Source organism: Diorhabda sublineata, unplaced genomic scaffold (assembly GCF_026230105.1).
Source record: "Diorhabda sublineata isolate icDioSubl1.1 unplaced genomic scaffold, icDioSubl1.1 Dsub_18, whole genome shotgun sequence".
Lineage (NCBI taxonomy): Eukaryota > Metazoa > Arthropoda > Insecta > Coleoptera > Chrysomelidae > Diorhabda > Diorhabda sublineata.
This window is the reverse complement of record NW_026614111.1, coordinates 470525-491595: the sequence shown is the minus strand read 5'-3', so window position 1 is coordinate 491595 and position 21071 is coordinate 470525. Positions and strand designations below refer to the sequence as shown.

At 33.5% G+C, this 21071-nt stretch overlaps 4 protein-coding genes across 5 annotated transcripts; 2 read left to right on the top strand and 2 right to left on the bottom strand.

Moving 5' to 3' along the window:
- Window positions 1-6248: 6248 nt before the first annotated feature.
- On the top strand, window positions 6249-8489 carry LOC130452112 (matrix metalloproteinase-2-like). The gene is made up of 3 exons (XM_056791428.1): window positions 6249-6308; window positions 6504-7107; window positions 8224-8489. The coding sequence occupies exons 1-3, from the start codon at window positions 6249-6251 to the stop codon at window positions 8487-8489; spliced, it is 930 nt and encodes a 309-aa protein (XP_056647406.1).
- On the top strand, window positions 8036-12975 carry LOC130452113 (uncharacterized). 2 transcript variants are annotated; one of them, XM_056791431.1, is made up of 2 exons: window positions 8036-8123; window positions 8224-12975. In XM_056791431.1, exon 2 carries the CDS (start codon window positions 8542-8544, stop codon window positions 12283-12285), a length of 3744 nt encoding a protein of 1247 aa, XP_056647409.1. In that variant the 5' UTR covers window positions 8036-8123; window positions 8224-8541; the 3' UTR covers window positions 12286-12975. The 2 variants fall into 2 exon arrangements, with proteins under 2 accessions (XP_056647409.1, XP_056647407.1); XM_056791429.1 differs by having other exon boundaries at window positions 8049-8123; window positions 8184-12975.
- Window positions 12976-14215: 1240 nt separating this feature from the next.
- LOC130452111 (uncharacterized) lies at window positions 14216-15472 on the bottom strand. Its single transcript, XM_056791427.1, has one exon. It carries the CDS (start codon window positions 15470-15472, stop codon window positions 14216-14218), a length of 1257 nt encoding a protein of 418 aa, XP_056647405.1.
- Window positions 15473-16125: 653 nt separating this feature from the next.
- LOC130452114 (uncharacterized) lies at window positions 16126-17877 on the bottom strand. The gene is made up of 2 exons (XM_056791432.1): window positions 17769-17877; window positions 16126-17709 (listed from the first exon to the last, which is right to left on the bottom strand). Exons 1-2 carry the CDS (start codon window positions 17857-17859, stop codon window positions 17039-17041), a joined length of 762 nt encoding a protein of 253 aa, XP_056647410.1. The 5' UTR covers window positions 17860-17877; the 3' UTR covers window positions 16126-17038.
- Window positions 17878-21071: the final 3194 nt, after the last annotated feature.

Below are 21071 nucleotides of genomic sequence, written 5' to 3'. Positions count from 1 at the left end.
TCTTCCTAATTTGAAGTCGAATTTCAACATTTCTCATATATTTGAGTGAGTTTGCATCTAACTTTGTCAGATATCATCGAATAACATCCATTGAAGCCCATTGAGGTCAATTGTCACTTTGTAATAATTGAAAATTTTCAAAGTCTATCTTCCTAATTTGAAGTCGAATTTCAACATTTCTCATATATTTGAGTGAGTTTGCGAATAACTTTGTCATATATCATCGAAAAACATCGATTGAAGCCCATTGAGGTCAATTGTCACTTTGTAATAATTGAAAATTTTCAAAGTCTATCTTCCTGATTTGAAGTCGAATTCCAACATTTCTTATATATTTGAGTGAGTTTGCATCTAACTTTGTCAGATATCATCGAATAACATCCATTGAAGCCCATTGAGGTCAACTGTCACTTTGTAATAATTGAAAATTTTCAAAGTCTATCTTCCTAATTTGAAGTCGAATTTCAACATTTCTCATATATTTGAGTGAGTTTGCATCTAACTTTGTCAGATATCATCGAATAACATCCATTGAAGCCCTTTGAGGTCATCTGTCACTTTGTAATAATTGAAAATTTTCAAAGTCTATCTTCCTAATTTGAAGTCGAATTTCAACATTTCTCATATATTTGAGTGAGTTTGCGAATAACTTTGTCATATATCATCGAAAAACATCGATTGAAGCCCATTGAGGTCAATTGTCACTTTGTAATAATTGAAAATTTTCAAAGTCTATCTTCCTGATTTGAAGTCGAATTCCAACATTTCTTATATATTTGAGTGAGTTTGCATCTAACTTTGTCAGATATCATCGAATAACATCCATTGAAGCCCATTGAGGTCAACTGTCACTTTGTAATAATTGAAAATTTTCAAAGTCTATCTTCCTAATTTGAAGTCGAATTTCAACATTTCTCATATATTTGAGTGAGTTTGCATCTAACTTTGTCAGATATCATCGAATAACATCCATTAAAGCCCATTGAGGTCAATTGTCACTTTGTAATAATTGAAAATTTTCAAAGTCTATCTTCCTAATTTGAAGTCGAATTTCAACATTTCTCATATATTTGAGTGAGTTTGCGAATAACTTTGTCATATATCATCGAAAAACATCGATTGAAGCCCATTGAGGTCAATTGTCACTTTGTAATAATTGAAAATTTTCAAAGTCTATCTTCCTGATTTGAAGTCGAATTCCAACATTTCTTATATATTTGAGTGAGTTTGCAGCTAACTTTGTCAGATATCATCGAATAACATCCATTGAAGCCCATTGAGGTCAACTGTCACTTTGTAATAATTGAAAATTTTCAAAGTCTATCTTCCTAATTTGAAGTCGAATTTCAACATTTCTCATATATTTGAGTGAGTTTGCATCTAACTTTGTCAGATATCATCGAATAACATCCATTGAAGCCCTTTGAGGTCATCTGTCACTTTGTAATAATTGAAAATTTTCAAAGTCTATCTTCCTAATTTGAAGTCGAATTTCAACATTTCTCATATATTTGAGTGAGTTTGCGAATAACTTTGTCATATATCATCGAAAAACATCGATTGAAGCCCATTGAGGTCAATTGTCACTTTGTAATAATTGAAAATTTTCAAAGTCTATCTTCCTAATTTGAAGTCGAATTCCAACATTTCTTATATATTTGAGTGAGTTTGCATCTAACTTAGTCAGATATCATCGAATAACATCCATTGAAGCCCATTGAGGTCAACTGTCACTTTAAATAATTGAAAATTTTCAAAGTCTATCTTCCTAATTTGAAGTCGAATTTCAACATTTCTTATATATTTGAGTGAGTTTGCATCTAACTTTGTCTGATATCATCGAATAACATCCATTGAAGCCCATTGAGGTCAACTGTCACTTTGTGTTAATTGAAAATTTTCAAAGTCTATCTTCCTAATTTGAAGTCGAATTCCAACATTTCTTATATATTTGAGTGAGTTCGCATCTAACTTTGTCAGATATCATCGAATAACATCCATTGAAGCCCATTGAGGTCAACTGTCACTTTGTAATAATTGAAAATTTTCAAAGTCTATCTTCCTAATTTGAAGTCGAATTTCAACATTTCTCATATATTTGAGTGAGTTTGCATCTAACTTTGTCAGATATCATCGAATAACATCAATTGAAGCCCATTGAGGTCATCTGTCATTTTGTAATAATTGAAAATTTTCAAAGTCTATCTTCCTAATTTGAAGTCGAATTCCAACATTTCTTATATATTTGAGTGAGTTTGCATCTAACTTTGTCAGATATCATCGAATAACATCCATTGAAGCCCTTTGAGGTCATCTGTCACTTTGTAATAATTGAAAATTTTCAAAGTCTATCTTCCTAATTTGAAGTCGAATTTCAACATTTCTCATATATTTGAGTGAGTTTGCGAATAACTTTGTCATATATCATCGAAAAACATCGATTGAAGCCCATTGAGGTCAATTGTCACTTTGTAATAATTGAAAATTTTCAAAGTCTATCTTCCTAATTTGAAGTCGAATTTCAACATTTCTCATATATTTGAGTGAGTTTGCGAATAACTTTGTCATATATCATCGAAAAACATCGATTGAAGCCCATTGAGGTCAATTGTCACTTTGTAATAATTGAAAATTTTCAAAGTCTATCTTCCTGATTTGAAGTCGAATTCCAACATTTCTTATATATTTGAGTGAGTTTGCATCTAACTTTGTCAGATATCATCGAATAACATCCATTGAAGCCCATTGAGGTCAACTGTCACTTTGTAATAATTGAAAATTTTCAAAGTCTATCTTCCTAATTTGAAGTCGAATTTCAACATTTCTCATATATTTGAGTGAGTTTGCATCTAACTTTGTCAGATATCATCGAATAACATCCATTGAAGCCCTTTGAGGTCATCTGTCACTTTGTAATAATTGAAAATTTTCAAAGTCTATCTTCCTAATTTGAAGTCGAATTTCAACATTTCTCATATATTTGAGTGAGTTTGCGAATAACTTTGTCATATATCATCGAAAAACATCGATTGAAGCCCATTGAGGTCAATTGTCACTTTGTAATAATTGAAAATTTTCAAAGTCTATCTTCCTAATTTGAAGTCGAATTTCAACATTTCTCACATATTTGAGTGAGTTTGCATCTAACTTTGTCAGATATCATCGAATAACATCCATTGAAGCCCTTTGAGGTCATCTGTCACTTTGTAATAATTGAAAATTTTCAAAGTCTATCTTCCTAATTTGAAGTCGAATTTCAACATTTCTTATATATTTGAGTGAGTTTGCATCTAACTTTGTCAGATATCATCGAATAACATCAATTGAAGCCCATTGAGGTCATCTGTCACTTTGTAATAATTGAAAATTTTCAAAGTCTATCTTCCTAATTTGAAGTCGAATTCCAACATTTCTTATATATTTGAGTGAGTTTGCATCTAACTTAGTCAGATATCATCGAATAACATCCATTGAAGCCCATTGAGGTCAACTGTCACTTTAAATAATTGAAAATTTTCAAAGTCTATCTTCCTAATTTGAAGTCGAATTTCAACATTTCTTATATATTTGAGTGAGTTTGCATCTAACTTTGTCAGATATCATCGAATAACATCAATTGAAGCCCATTGAGGTCAACTGTCACTTTGTAATAATTGAAAATTTTCAAAGTCTATCTTCCTAATTTGAAGTCGAATTTCAACATTTCTCATATATTTGAGTGAGTTTGCGAATAACTTTGTCATATATCATCGAAAAACATCGATTGAAGCCCATTGAGGTCAATTGTCACTTTGTAATAATTGAAAATTTTCAAAGTCTATCTTCCTAATTTGAAGTCGAATTTCAACATTTCTCATATATTTGAGTGAGTTTGCATCTAACTTTGTCAGATATCATCGAATAACATCCATTGAAGCCCTTTGAGGTCATCTGTCACTTTGTAATAATTGAAAATTTTCAAAGTCTATCTTCCTAATTTGAAGTCGAATTCCAACATTTCTTATATATTTGAGTGAGTTTGCATCTAACTTTGTCAGATATCATCGAATAACATCCATTGAAGCCCATTGAGGTCAACTGTCACTTTGTAATAATTGAAAATTTTCAAAGTCTATCTTCCTAATTTGAAGTCGAATTTCAACATTTCTCATATATTTGAGTGAGTTTGCATCTAACTTTGTCAGATATCATCGAATAACATCCATTGAAGCCCTTTGAGGTCATCTGTCACTTTGTAATAATTGAAAATTTTCAAAGTCTATCTTCCTAATTTGAAGTCGAATTTCAACATTTCTCATATATTTGAGTGAGTTTGCGAATAACTTTGTCATATATCATCGAAAAACATCGATTGAAGCCCATTGAGGTCAATTGTCACTTTGTAATAATTGAAAATTTTCAAAGTCTATCTTCCTAATTTGAAGTCGAATTTCAACATTTCTCATATATTTGAGTGAGTTTGCATCTAACTTTGTCAGATATCATCGAATAACATCCATTAAAGCCCTTTGAGGTCATCTGTCACTTTGTAATAATTGAAAATTTTCAAAGTCTATCTTCCTAATTTGAAGTCGAATTTCAACATTTCTTATATATTTGAGTGAGTTTGCATCTAACTTTGTCAGATATCATCGAATAACATCAATTGAAGCCCATTGAGGTCATCTGTCACTTTGTAATAATTGAAAATTTTCAAATTCTATCTTCCTAATTTGAAGTCGAATTCCAACATTTCTTATATATTTGAGTGAGTTTGCATCTAACTTAGTCAGATATCATCGAATAACATCCATTGAAGCCCATTGAGGTCAACTGTCACTTTAAATAATTGAAAATTTTCAAAGTCTATCTTCCTAATTTGAAGTCGAATTTCAACATTTCTTATATATTTGAGTGAGTTTGCATCTAACTTTGTCAGATATCATCGAATAACATCAATTGAAGCCCATTGAGGTCAACTGTCACTTTGTAATAATTGAAAATTTTCAAAGTCTATCTTCCTAATTTGAAGTCGAATTCCAACATTTCTTATATATTTGAGTGAGTTTGCATCTAACTTTGTCAGATATCATCGAATAACATCCATTGAAGCCCATTGAGGTCAACTGTCACTTTGTAATAATTGAAAATTTTCAAAGAATATCTTCCTAATTTGAAGTCGAATTTCAACATTTCTCATATATTTGAGTGAGTTTGCATCTAACTTTGTCAGATATCATCGAATAACATCCATTGAAGCCCTTTGAGGTCATCTGTCACTTTGTAATAATTGAAAATTTTCAAAGTCTATCTTCCTAATTTGAAGTCGAATTTCAACATTTCTTATATATTTGAGTGAGTTTGCATCTAACTTTGTCAGATATCATCGAATAACATCAATTGAAGCCCATTGAGGTCAACTGTCACTTTGTAATAATTGAAAATTTTCAAAGTCTATCTTCCTGATTTGAAGTCGAATTCCAACATTTCTTATATATTTGAGTGAGTTTGCATCTAACTTTGTCAGATATCATCGAATAACATCCATTGAAGCCCATTGAGGTCAACTGTCACTTTGTAATAATTGAAAATTTTCAAAGTCTATCTTCCTAATTTGAAGTCGAATTTCAACATTTCTCATATATTTGAGTGAGTTTGCATCTAACTTTGTCAGATATCATCGAATAACATCCATTGAAGCCCTTTGAGGTCATCTGTCACTTTGTAATAATTGAAAATTTTCAAAGTCTATCTTCCTAATTTGAAGTCGAATTTCAACATTTCTTATATATTTGAGTGAGTTTGCATCTAACTTTGTCAGATATCATCAGTAGATGAACAACGTATGCACGACTACAGAAATAGGGAAAACCGTGTGTTAGAGAGAGAGCAGCGAGACAATGTGTAAGAGAGAGAGAGAGAGAGACTTCGTTTTTGCGCATGCGTAAAGTTTCGTTGCGATGAGCGGGAGCGCTAATATACCAGGTCGGTTAAAAGTCTTTGGGTTTTAAAAAATTATATATATATCATTATTATTCGCTAATCTTGTAACATAAAAGTATAACGTATAAATAAAAAGAGATTTTTGTCAATGTAAGGTATCACACACGTAATCGAGACAGATTTGTTGCGATGATATACCAGGTCGGTTAAAAGTCTTTGGGTTTTTTAAAAATTATATATTCCGTTATTAATGTGATTGGAAATTAGTTTTTTGAGGATAGCAGAAGAGTGAAGATCATGTTAATCATTATATTAGCTGCAGTACTATGTCCAGTACTATGCGTTGTCGACCAACAGTATGCTATGAAGTATTTACACCGGTTCGGGTACGCAAATGAAAATGATTTGACTAAACTTGAGGATTATTTGTTGAGTTTTCAACGGGAGAATTAGATGAAAATACAATTCAACTTCTAAATAGACCAAGATGTAATGTGAGTGAAGCAGCTTCCGACGATGATCATTCTTTTAGAGTTAAATCAAAATGGTCAAAATTTGATTTGAAATGGTATTTCCCTCAGGCAACTCCAGAATATCTTAAAGTAACCAAAAAGGCTTTTGAAGTGTGGAGTAACAGTTCAAAGTTTAAATTTGAATTAATACACAAAATACGGCCTTATGCTCCCGATATATCTATTACAGTTGTACGGGGAAAGCACTATTTTCGAGCAAATTGCCAAGGTAGAGGTGAGTGCTCCAGTACATTTGATGGTCCCGGTAAGGTGTTGGCACATGCTTATTTCCCAAAAGGCAACAGTTGTATAGAGCTTCATATTGATGCTGATGAGAAGTGGGATTTAAGTTTGGATGGATCAAGTTCAGATCAGACTAGCCTACTTATGGTATTAATTCATGAAATTGGGCATATTTTAGGAATTGCTCACAGTGATATTGAGACAGCAATAATGTATCCATGGTATCAATTCAACATTGCTCCTAAATTGGATGAGGATGATAAAATGGCCCTTGAAGCTCTTTATGGACCAATCAATAGATATGTAAATAATCCTTTCAAACCCACATCAGCGCTGCCACCGACTACAAAGACACTTGCACATCAACCAAATGAATCGGATAAAAATTTATGCGACATAATACCGGAGTATATGTTCATTGCCATGACTGGTGAATTTGAAAATTACCATTTATATATTATTAATGATAATTCCCTATGGAAAATTGATTTGAACTCGAAACTTATTCCCTCGCAACCAGAAATACTCGATGATTATTTACCTGAAGAAGTGGGTCCCATAATTCAGATTTTTCAAAGTTCTTCAGATAATTTAATAGCAGTCAATGACCGTAAATACTATGTAGCAGATTTTCCCGCTCTACAAATACTTGAGGAAAATAATTTAATTATACCTAAGAATTCTCAAATAAACACAATATTTCAAAGCAATCATGGGAAAATATATGTATTTTATAATAACAGTAATTATATTGAATTTGACAAGAACTTGAAAACTGTTCGGAATAGAGGACAAATAAAAGATATTTTCCCTGGACTACCCACAGATGTTACAGGAGCATTCCAGTACATTGACGGACACATGTACTTTTTCAAAAACACCACATACTACAAATATAATGAGTTTACTAAAAAACTTGTTGCAGCCGGACCCTTTAATTGGAACGTTTTCGATATTCCATGTCCAAATGGAGACCTTTTAAATCATCTCAAAATTTTATTAACAAAAATAATTTCTTTTTATCAATGATGTTGTATATTTTGAAATAAACTCTTATTAAAATTTTTTTTCTGGAAATTCCCGAACGCCAATCTTAAGATAACTTTTACCTATTAATAAGAAATTTTTGATAACGCAGGAAATTGATAAGAATATTTCTAAACCAAATGGACCACATGTACAGGAAACAGTGAAAATTTATTAGAATAATCGGAAACCATATGGACCACATGTACAGGAAATTAAAAAAATTACAAAATTGCCGCAAATAAAATATTTTTTCTAGAACATTCTATCACAATCGTATGGAGATAGTGCCATGAGTATAAATAAGATGTTTCATTGTGTTGGAGTCAGTCTCTTCCACTGCCAGCAAGAGAAAAACCAGCTCTGAAGAACAAATACTAGTATCTGTTAAAAAAAAAAAATTGTGCCTTAACAAAAAATGTAAGTTTTTTTTTTTTTTTTTTTTCTTGTGGGTTACGCGCTCTCTCTCTCTCTTTTCAGATGGATTTAAAAAAAATTAACGCAACGTCTCTAATTACAGAGAGAAAACCAATAACAAAAATACAAGATCTACCTTTGAATACTCTGAGGGCTATAAAGAAGGCAAAAATAGTCAATTCCAAATTCGGAGAATCAGTTTTATTGGATTTAGATACAGAAGTAGTGTTTTTACCGCAAAGAGTCACAAGTGTCTACAAACCAGTCATTGAAGAATTTGAAAAGGAAAAATACGGAATTATATTCAAGGGATTAGTGGATGTTGGAAAAAATCAACGGCTAGCGTCATTTGAAATTGAGGAACTATAGACGTGCCTAAGACACACACAGAGAGAGAGAGAGAGAGAGAGAGGTGAGTACCATGAATATTGTAAAAAAATCTGAAAATTTACTGCAAGTCATTAAAAATGTCAGAAAAATATTGTTTGATAAGATAACGGATAGAGATGTGGAAATTTGGTTGAATCGATTGAAAAAACAAATTAAAGTATGTAATTTGGCAATTAAAAAAGGAGGACTGCATGTAGGTACAATTAGGAAATTACAAACATACATAGGACATTTCAAACATTTTAAACAACTTATTTCAAATAGGAATATAGGTATGGGGCTGAATAATAAACTGAAAAATAGGGTTAAATGGGAAAATGTAGCTTCTGCATTTACAAGCAGAATTAAAACTGGACTTATAGTAAATTTATATCATAAGGACTTAACGCAATTTTTAAATGATTGTCAAATAATTTTTAAAAATAAAATAAGGGAAATTTTTAGGAAAAAATATTCTGTTGTTAAAGTTTATGTTTGTTTTTGTGGAGAGTTCATTAAAAAATCTGGTGAAAATGAAATTTCTAGTTTCCATTATTTTATGACTAAAAATTCTATTATCGATGTATCGACCGATATAGAGCGATGGTTTTTCGAGAACGTCAAAGATAAAATTAATTTTAAATTATCAGAATTTCAAGAGAGGGACTCTGGTTTTGCATTAAGTAAAATTATTTCTTTAGAAGTAAATATCAATAAATTTGAAATTGGAAACGGCTCATCTTATATTAAACTTCCAGAACCTATTCAAAAAAAGCAAGGGTGCATAAACATTAAAAATTCTGACCAAGCATGTTTTTATTGGTCAATTGTTAGTGCTTTGTACCCAGCCAAAAATCATAAAGAACTCACTTCCTCATATCCATATTATAGCACAGTCTTGAATACACAAGACTTGGAAGCTCCGATGGCCCTGCATCAAATTTCAAAGTTTGAAAAATCTAATAACATTTCCGTCAATGTCTATGCCTTGGATTTAATTGAAATAAATAATAAAAAACCATTTTACAAAGTATATCCAGTAAGACTTGCTAAATCAATACACGAGAAACATGTAAATCTTTTATTAATTCAAAATACATATTTTCCAAAGCTAAACGATTATGAAGCACCTCCTATAGATAATGACAATTCAGAAATCACATATCACTACTGCTGGATCAAAGATTTGTCACGTTTAATTAATAGTCAGTTAAGTAAAACTACATATAAAAAATTTATTTGCAATCGCTGCATAAATTATTTCAGTAGTGAAAGTAAATTGAATGTCCACTTGAAATTATGCTCTGAATTAAATAATTATAAAATGTCTTTTCCAAAATATGAATCTGTTAGTTTTAGAAATTATATATACAAACAAACTACGCCTTTTGTAGTTTATGCCGACTTTGAGTGCATGCTAGAACAATTTACAGATAAAACACAGCTTCATAATAAGACAAATAGATATCAAAAACATATAGCATATAGTGTTGGTTACTATGTAAAATGTAGCTACAACGAAGACTTGAGTTTTTTCAAGAGCTACAGAGGTAGAGATTGCATGGATTGGTTTGCAAATGAATTATCGAATTTAGCTGAAAGTATTAAATCAGAAATTAAAACTATTACACCTATGGAAGAAAAACCAGATTTACGTGTGGCAACAATGTGTCACATATGTGAAAAGGGGTTTTCCTCTACAGATATCATTGTTAGAGATCACGATCATTTTACGGGGAAGTTTAGAAATTTTGCACATCAAGCATGCAATTTAAATTTCAAAAAACTGTTTGTTGTACCTACAGTTTTCCATAACTTAAGTAACTACGATAGCCATTTCATCATTTCGGAATTAAGTAAAAGAGGAAACATCAGTTTACTCCCCATAAATAAAGAAAAATACATTTCATTTACACTTAATGATTCAGATACAAATATAAAGTTTCGATTCATAGATTCACTGAGGTTTTTGGGTGCTTCCTTGGAAGAATTAGCTGCCACATTGAATGATAATGATTTAAAAATTTCCAAAAGAGAATTTAGTAATTTAAGTGTCGAACAATTTAAATTAATAGCCAAAAAAGGGGTTTTCTGTTACGATTTTATAGATAGTTGGGAAAAATTAAATACTTGTGAACTACCACCAATAGAGGCATTTTATAATAAATTGGAGGATAAAAACATCAGTATTGAGAAGTATTCTCATGCTCATGCAGTGTGGAAATCATTTGATATTGAAAATTTGGGTCAGTATTCTGATCTGTACTTAAAGACCGATGTTTTACTTTTATCAGATGTTTTCGAACAATTTCGAAGAAAATGTTCAATTACTTATGGTTTAGACCCTGCATGGTACTATACAATGCCTGGATATACTTGGGACTGTATGTTGAAATATGTAGGATGTAAATTAGAGTTATTGCATGACGTAGACATGATCATGTTTATCGAGAAAGCAATTCGAGGAGGAATTTCGGTTTGTAGCAGTAGATTATCGAATGCTAACAATAAGTACATGTCTGAATATGATTCTACAAAACCCTCAAAGTACTTACTCTACCTGGACGTCAATAATTTATACGGGTGGGCTATGTGTGAACCATTACCATACGGAGGATTTGAATGGTTAGATAATGAAAATTTTGATGTTATGTCTGTGGCAGATAATTCTTCCGTAGGATATATATTACAAGTAGACTTGGAGTATCCACATGAATTACATGATCTTCACAGAGATTTTCCATTTGCTCCCGAACACCGCAAGCCTGTAGGCTCAAATTATTCCAAATTAATGACAACGCTTTATTGTAAAAAAGAATACACAGTTCACTATCGTAATTTAAAACAAATGTTAGCCAACGGTTTGAAAATTAAAAAGATACATAAAATTCTGAAATTCAATCAATCTGCATGGCTGCGGCCATATATCGAACTAAATACTCGTTTGAGGGCTGCAGCTACCAATGACTTTGAGAAAAATTTATATAAATTGGCAAATAATGCTGTGTTTGGAAAGACGATGGAAAATATACGGAAGCACCGAATTGTAAAACTTGTTAAAACCTGGAATGGTCGATACGGCGCCAAAAATTTGATATCTAGTGTTAGGTTTCATAGTCGAACAGTTTTTAATGAAAACCTAATTGCAGTAGAACTCACTAAATCAGAATTGGTTTTCAATAAGCCTCTTTATGTTGGTATGACAGTTTTGGATTTGTCGAAGCTGTGTATGTATCAATTCCATTATGATTACATGATTCCGAAATTGGGTATTGATAGATGTAAATTAATGTACATGGACACAGACAGTTTTGTGTATGAGCTCATCTGTGATGATGCATATGAGGAGGTACTAAAAGCTGATTTAACAAAATTCGATACTTCAGATTACCCCATCAATAATAACTATAATATTCCACAGGTGAATAAAAAAGTTCTGGGAGTTATGAAAGATGAAAACAAAGGCCAAATTATGACTCATTTTGCAGGCTTGAGGTCTAAAATGTATTCTTTTAAAGTTCAATCAGGTGCAATAGTAAAAAAGGCAAAAGGAGTTCGATATAATGTAGTAAAAAACAAAATAAATTTTGAAGATTATGTAAACTGTTTAAATGATTTCAAAGAAAAAAATATTACTCAACGCTGTATTAGGTCATATGCTCATAACGTATATAGCATAGAACAGACAAAAATTGCGCTAAGTCCTCATGACGATAAAAGATATTTGATTACCAATAGTTATGATACGCTGCCGTGGGGTCATTATAGTATTCCAGACTTACTCTCTTGTAGATAATGAACTCCTCAACATTAATGGAATTATGCATCATAAAAATTTGTGAAACGATAAAGTCAGCAGCCGATTTCGCAGAGCAATCCCCTCTTCCTCGGAAATTGACCAAAAAAATTGTGAAAAAATTTCCTGTTTACAAATGGAATGCGATGATAAAAGAGGCTGAGAGTAATCCAAATTCTTCATCCATTGGAATAGAATATATTGACTATAATAAAGAAATACCGTTATATTTAAGAAACACTATATTAAGTAAAACAAATTGGGGAGATATGTTTGAAGAATCTACCTACTGCGTATGGTCTAGTGGATATTGGCTTCCACAATATCGTATAAATGTTTGTAAATCATGTTATTTTGTATTTAGAACGGTCCATAAATATTTAAAAAAGAACATTTTTGTTAATTATGATCACTGTCATGAAGTATTTGATGGTGACGAAATTGTTGAATGTGTATATCAAGAAATGTCCTATTGGTGTCAGAGTTGTTTTAACAAAGTCTTATTCATAATAAAATCACATGAGTCCTGTATTAATAATTTACATGAGATGCCTAGAAATAATCGTTTTGATGATTCTGATATAGACAGTGACATTGATACTTTTGAGGCCGCTATGCAGTAAAAACAATATTCATGGAATGTATCTCTCTCTCTCTCTCTCTCTCTCTCTCTCTCATAAATGTAGAATATTGTCGTTTTCTTATAATAAAATTATAATAAAATTATTTTTAAAATTCTTGTGTTTTTTTTTGTTAGTTTCCAATATATCTTTATGTAATAGCAGTAAAACAATATTCATGAAATGTATCTCTCTTGTCGTTGCGTCAAACGTCACATCGTTACGTCAAACGTCACGTCGTTACGTCAAACGTCACGTCGTTAAGTCAAACGTCAAGTGCTGCGTCAAACGATCATCAAACGTATCTACGTATGAGAATGTTCTCTTTCGTAATATGTCTTCAGAAGAGTACAGACGTCGAATTGAAGAGTTTATTAATAGCATTGGTGAATTAAAGAAAGATATTGCTTTCTATGGAGATAAAAGTGAGGTTATGAAACAAATGCAGAATCTTAGTTTATTTGATAAGAAAGTGACGTGGAGCAGTCTTCACTTGGTGCCTAAAGAAGAGGTCCATCAGTTGGCCCGTAGACTGCCGCAAACTACTTATCCGTTAAGACGTATTCAACCTACACCATGTTCAACAGAACAGAAGGGGATATAAAAAATGAAATTAATTCTGTTTTTGCTAGGTCATGTGTAATATTAGTGGCTGTATTTGTTTTAATTTTAAAAATTATTTTGAAAATTGTAAAACGAAAATTCCAATCTTCATGTAATATAAAAGTTGATGAATATACAGAGTGTTTCAATAAAACCCATATTTAAAAAAAAAAACTTTATTTATAATGGTAATACAGTATTTAAAAACCAGTGACGGAGACGTTGTACATTTCTTTCAGTACATGAAAATAGTCCAGATGCGTGACAGGGGTTTGGATCTTGAGCAAAGTTTCCAGTTTCACAGGGTGTACCATCAAATTTGCAAACGTCAATAATATGTAGAAAAATACCGAAAATGTGACATTTCTTTTGCAGAAACTCGACTTTTTGTTGTCCTCGAACGTAAATGTAGTCTGCGGCATACATTAACTTGTTTTCTAATATTTCATTTACTTTAGAATATTCTACATCTCCTGAAGAGTATCGAATGCCGTGCACATTTCTTTCCAAGTATGATGTGGTCTTTTTGTCCTCGTTACTTAATGTAGAAAACGGTTGCGGTGGTAAAAATATGTAATGTGAACTTTTGAAGCCAATTTCTATGGTGAGCTCTTTGGCAACGAAAAGACCGTCTACGACAAAACCTTGAATGTCTACAAAAGCTACTCTCATGTTGACGTCTGCTCGAACACTAACTCACACAACATCTAGTTCAAGCTTCTAACAATTTCGGTGAGGGGGAAGTATTCCATTACACAATCGTGAATTATGATGCAATAGACTTTGGTATTTTCGGGAAAACCTATGTTTGCTTCAATGTCAAGTTTCACATCGACTGTGGATGCCTTCATGCTTTCCTCCTGTTTTGAACAATCGATAACAAACAATGCTCGTTTCTTGAAAGAAGAATAATCCAGCAGGGGGCGCTTCTGTGTGGAGTTTGCGTAGTTGGGATAGAATTCAGTATAGTTAAAATAGGCTTCATTGTAATCAGTTTTAGCGAAATCCAATTGCATCCTTTCATTGGGCCAATAGTCACCATTAAGTGACAGTCTTATACTTTGTACGTCGGCATTGTCAAATAAAGTCGGGTCAGCTGTACTCAAGTTACGTTTGCCGGTTTGAAAGAAAACAATAACAAAACGAGGTCTTTCAACTGAAGTGGATGTCTTGACAGCCCAAACTTCATGTCTTGCTCCTTTAGTAATTGAGGGTAATTCGTGTAACTCCCACTTCCTAAATGGAATAACTATAGGTTGATCTTTTTGAATGGATTTCATGAGATTTAATTTTATGTCGTCATTAGAAAAGATATGTTTAACTTTTAGCTCAACGCTTGTAATGTTTATTTTAGCTGTTGTAGTGGAGAGCGTTCCAGAGACATTCTTTTCAGTAATATATAAGCAATCATTATCATTTCGTGCCCGAACTAGTCGTATTGTTTGACGCCCACATGTAATCATTGAATAATCGTTGAAAATGCTGAAAATATGTTTGAGAGGTATTTGAAGGTTGAAGGACTTGTCGCTAACATTCAGAATAGGATCTTTCGGGTAATTCCAGCCGGCTATAGCCATATGATTGGAATCTTCTTGGTTATAACAAGTCATAGCACGTACGGCACTCACTATTCCAGGGTCCCGAACTGTTTCCATTTCCCTGGCACTTTCACTGTACGTACATGAATCGAATAGAAAGGCTCCAACATTATTTGCTAATTTTACGTCACCAGCTCCGTGTATTTCAAGCGAACCTTTAATGCACAACAAAGTTTCGCTCATTGCAAAGAACGAATCAACTTGATTAATGCTAAACTCCACAATGTCACTGCAATTGAATGACTTTATAAATGGAGCATAGGTTCTGTATTCAGCCTTTCGAATTGAATCGTCAAACATCGGCTTACGGTAGATATCAAACATTGGAGGCATGTTGTCGTTTTGGCGTTGACGTTTTCCATACATTGTTGTCATTTTTTTTCAATTTAAAACCCAACGATTGCAGAACCAATTTGTTTGCGAACGTGAGTTGCTTCAGCTTTGATGGTAGCTTATCTAATGAAGTTGAATGCTCTGTAGACTGTCTTTTATGATTTATTAGCCCCATTTGCTTCGCGCGCTCTAAGCTCCAACACCAACGTACTTAATTCTCCACGAAAGTTTACAGGCTGACCGTCTTGGTCTAAAGCGATGACGGTGATATTGGTTATTTCACGCTGTGGTATAACAGGTAAATAGAGCAAATTATGAGGAATTTCGTCTATGGAATATCCTGGATCCACTTGTATGACGAATTCGTATATAGTATGAGCAGGTCTGTTTGCATCGAAGGCTCCAGTGGTAATGTTACAATCGAAGCGAATACTAGATACTTTAATGATTTTGACGGGGAGATCTGACGAGTGTATTTTGTTTGCGTCGAGTATTTTCGGTGAAAAACCCAAAATTCTCCCAAGACTATTATCTTCTTTGAATGAAATTTTGTATTTACTGGAAATTTCACATTTCAACGTATTGTGATTGGGTTTTAGTGAAAATATACCCTCTGGTCTAGTTGAATTGTATCTATTTGTATTTATATGTATTTATCTCGTATAAACGCCTCAAGATCGGCAATTTCGTAACATCCTGTGGGAAAATCAAAACTTTGAAGCTTGCCCTTGGTATCGTAGTAGTAAAACTTACAATTTTCAATGTTTGGTATACTGTGATAAGAATGAAAAGATCGCAAAGCTATTTCGTAATCATTATTCGGATCGAGCACAATAGGCGTAGTAGGTTGAAAGGTAAATTCATGATTGATGCTGTTTACTCTCAGCAACTGTGACATGGTGACTAATGGAATTCGGGTGATGTTTGAATTTAAATAATACTACTTGTTTATTCTATTTATTGTTACAAAGAAAACAAGTGGCTTGAGAACTCGGAGGACCATCACAATGTGTTGTCCAATCAGGCCGGTTGTAATGGATGAAACAAGGTAGTCGTATTTGTAGTTCAAAATTTCCTCGATATTCATTGGGAAGTTTATGCCACATATCCAACAATTCCCAAGGTCTTACACACTCTATTAGATGTTCAATGGGAAAGTGCTTTAGTTCTTCGGCAGTAAAACTATTCAATGTTTTTCCATGGTAGATATGTTGTAGTAATAGTTCTACGCTCGTCATTGTTGCTGTAGAAATTTCAAACACAAATGTCCGCAATTTATTTGATTGTAGTTTTGATATTGGGTATTGTTGTAGAAAATTCTCGCACTCTTTCCCCCCAGATATTCAACAACTTCTTTCGGCGGCTTCAAATTACCAAATGAATCAAAATACTCTACATCGTTGTTTATCTTTCTGTAAGCCACCCAATGACTCCCACTATTCTTAGAAACATCTAAATTAACCACTGCGCATTCTTGTCTTTGAGGACCGCCTTTGGGGAGGGTGTCTCGCATGAAAACTCCTCGAAAATGTGGTATTTTAAGTAATTTTGCATAATGCGCAATGTCAAAGTCAGATAGTGCGTGATTGGGTAGCTTTATTAGTTTTTTTTTTGTTTTTTTAAATACAATCCAAATCCACCTTTTGAATACTTTTTCAAGTATAGGCCAGATCCTATACGTTCCATAGCCTTATTATGACGTACATCTTCCTCCAATTTCTTTTGCGCATGCTTAGCATCAATGACGGTTTTTGCAATCCCAGCAGCACCACCTGACAAAGCTCCAAGTGCCGAAAGACCGGCAAACAAAGGAATAAGTGGTAGGAAACCTCCGGATTTCGCTACAGGTATTACTCGAGGAACCTCGACTTCTTTTTTGCCACCAAATTCATTAATAAGTGCTTTGGCTGCTCGTAAGGCAAACGTTGCGGTGTCTTTCAAAGATGTTCCTCTCTTCAATGACTTTCCCACTTTCAGAATAACATCTCGATGCAAGGAACGACGTTTGCGACGACGACGACAACCCATTCCCAGCTTTCTTTTCACCTTCATTCCGCCTGTTACAAGTAATGCAGCAGCTTTCTCTCCCATTGAAGCGTCTTTTGATTTGACGCGTGCCCAAGCTTTATCTTCAAGTATCTGATCGGCTTTGTGTCGTTCTTCGAGAGACTTATTCTTCCAGTAAGAAATATCGTGTTGTTTACAAGCAGCGTCCAAGGGGTTGATGCCCGGATCTCCACGATCAAGACGTTTTTCCAATTTTGTACCAGCTAAAAAAAAAACAATTAATTTTTTCGGAAAAAAATAGTCTTAGCGGTGGTTTACTTACGTCCACAGTACTGATAGCTAGGTAAGTGAAGTTCAATAGGTAGTTTATTGATGAGAGAATTCAAAATACCCTCTCCTTCAAACACCAACATTAAGACTGACACGCTTAATTGGTGACACCTATATTTAAAGAGTAGTACTACGAAAAACGACACACACAATGAAAATAATTCAACAAGAGCAGACTATACCCATTGAAAATCTGGATTTCACCTCAACACCAACTGTTGGCAAACATGGTAAATTGTTGCCAAATTCTTTCCGTGCCATTATATGTGGCCCCAGTGGGTGTGGTAAGACGAATGCCGTGCTGGCGCTCCTATTCAATCCAAATGGCGCGAAATTCAAAAATGTTTATGTCTATTCAAAATCGTTATTTCAAGCAAAGTATCAATTGCTACAAGAAGTTATAGCGCAAGTCAAGGGTGTTGGGTATTTCCCATTTAAAGACAATGAGGAAATAATTAGTCCAGAGAAAGCTCGACCAAATTCCATCTTTTTATTCGATGACGTAGCCTGTGACGGTCAGCAGAAAATTCGTGAATACTACTCCATGTGTAGACATAAAGATATTGATGCTGCATATCTTTGTCAAACATACTCAAAAATACCGAAACAGCTTATTCGCGACAATTGTAATGTTATTGTGTTATTCAAGCAGGATGAGGTGAACTTGAAACATATATTCGACGAACACGTATCTCCAGACATGACGTTTGACACATTCAAAAATGTGTGTTCAAAGTGTTGGTGTGATCGCTATGGTACTTTGGTAATTATGAAGGATTTTACCCTTAATGGTGGTAGGTATCGCAAAGGATTCGATAAATATATGAAATTGTAAGCTGCATCTTTAGTCCATACCAAAATGTCTGACGATAAGGTTGCTAATGCATTGCGCAAGAAAAAAGTGTCCGAACTTGCCAGATCGATTCGCAAAAAATACTTGTCGTTGAAATTAGGTAAATCAGAGCAAGATGAGTCTATTAATAAACTATTCAAGCCGATATCTAAACCACTTGAAGAAATTGTGCAATCCTCAAAGACATTACAAAAAACGATTACAAATTTAAATCCAAAAGAGGAAATAAAGATGGAAGAACCACCTGATGATGTGTTTACACCTTTTCTCGAAACGGAACCGGTGGCCGAAACCGATGAATTCGGAAATATTACACGTTCTGAATCTCCAGAAGAGATGCGCCCCGAAATTTCCCAGGAAGCTATCGCAGACTATTTGGACCAATATCCAGCCATCAGTCATCAGTTCATTGAAGATTACTTCCAAAAAGATGATAAAATTGATAAAAATTATGGTCCGATATACAACGATGAAATCGGTTGGTCATTAGGCAAACGTCGAATTGCATTTGATGGAAAAACCGGTAATATAAACATACTACCTGAGAAAAACAAAGGAGGAAGATATGTAATTGGAACACCAGGCTTGTATGAGCTTCTATTTTACCGAGACCCCAGTGACAATGATCAAGATTTACAGAACTATAAAAATCTTTTGACAACAACTGAAGTTCATTTAGACACGTTAGATCGTCTTAAGGGGTCGAGTACTGAAAAATATCACTACATCATAAAACCTTTATTCAAAACAAAATCTCTAACGACGACGAATAGATCGTCGCAGGTATTGACTCGTCTAAAATCGATTCCTTCAGCAAAAGGAAAAGGCATCGATCGTTTAAGATATAATGATAAACCTATGGAGTATATTTATTGGGATGATGCGAATGAATTGGTGGAACGTTTGAAGTTGTTGATTGCTTCAAAAGAGGCAGGTAATACGTCACACGACAACGAAATAGTAGCAATTATCAATGAACTCAAGGAGGCTGATATAATAGAATAATACAAGTTGAAACATGTTCATTTTAATTATGCCAGTCGATAAATTCGGACATAGACATCAAACGTCCTATGCGCGTTTACCAGTGAAAATTACGTTTCCTCATACACAGGACGGTAATATTGATATTGAAAATGTGAAAATTTGTAATGTTAAGGAACCGACAACAAATAGTGACGCTGCAACAAAAAAATATGTTGATGTGCAGTTGAATGACCTACGTGCTATCAACTCGCCATTAATTCAAGCACATGGTGTGATGCTGCAGCAACAAGACCGTGATATAAAGGATTTAGCTGTAGGATTGAACGAAATGAGAAATGAGCTTCATAAGACGAAAATCCCCATATTAGAGGCGCACATTACTAACTTACAAAATAAAACTAACGAAATTGATACATTTATTTCGCGAAATCCCCCTGTAGCAGCTAGGGATATGGCTACGAAGAAATACGTTGACGCGTCAATTGTTGCAGCCAAAATATTTATTCGAAAAGAATTCACTGCTTCTATTAACATGTGTGTTGAGAGCATACGGGAGTTACAAAAAGAAATTACAGAAAATACCAGATCCGTCTCTGATATGAAAACTAACGTTTCGGGCATTGTAAACAATATTAAGGTTATGAATACGAATATCGTTAACCGCATTAACAGTCTGGATCTGAAGCTAGCTGGTAGTACGTCATAATATGTATTCTAAAGAAAAAATTCATCTTGTAAACGAACTCCACAAACCGATACGGAAAAAATTTCCTCGGAGACGCACTATTATTAAGGGTCTTGACGATCTTTGGCAAATGGATCTTGCGGAGATGAGGAATTTTGCATCACAAAATAGGAATCATAAAATGATACTGGTCGTCATTGATTGTTTTTCAAAGTTTGTGTGGACACGTCCACTAAAAACGAAGACCGGAGAGGAGATTACTCGGGCATTCTCGGACATTCTCGCTCACACTAGACGAATACCAAAAAATCTGCAATCTGATCAGGGAAAGGAATTTTACAACAGCAAATTTCAAAATTTAATGAGAAAACACAACATAAATCATTATAGCGTATTTAGTACAATGAAAGCCTCTATGGCAGAGCGAGTTATAAGAACGCTAAAATCGAAACTCTACAAGTATTTCAGTTTAAATGGCACCTACAAATGGATTGATATTCTGCCTGAAATAACTCAAAACTATAACAATACAAAACATTCCACATCAAAATATAAACCTTCTCAAGTCAACAAATCCAACGAAAAATCTATTTTGAATAACACCTATAGTCATTTAAAGATAGCCGGTCCACATAAATTTAAAGTTGGCGACATTGTGCGCATATCCAAGGCAAAGCATGTCTTTGAAAAAGGATATACACCCAATTGGACTACAGAACTATTCAAAATCACCAAAGTTAAAATTACCAATCCTGCTACGTATTTACTTG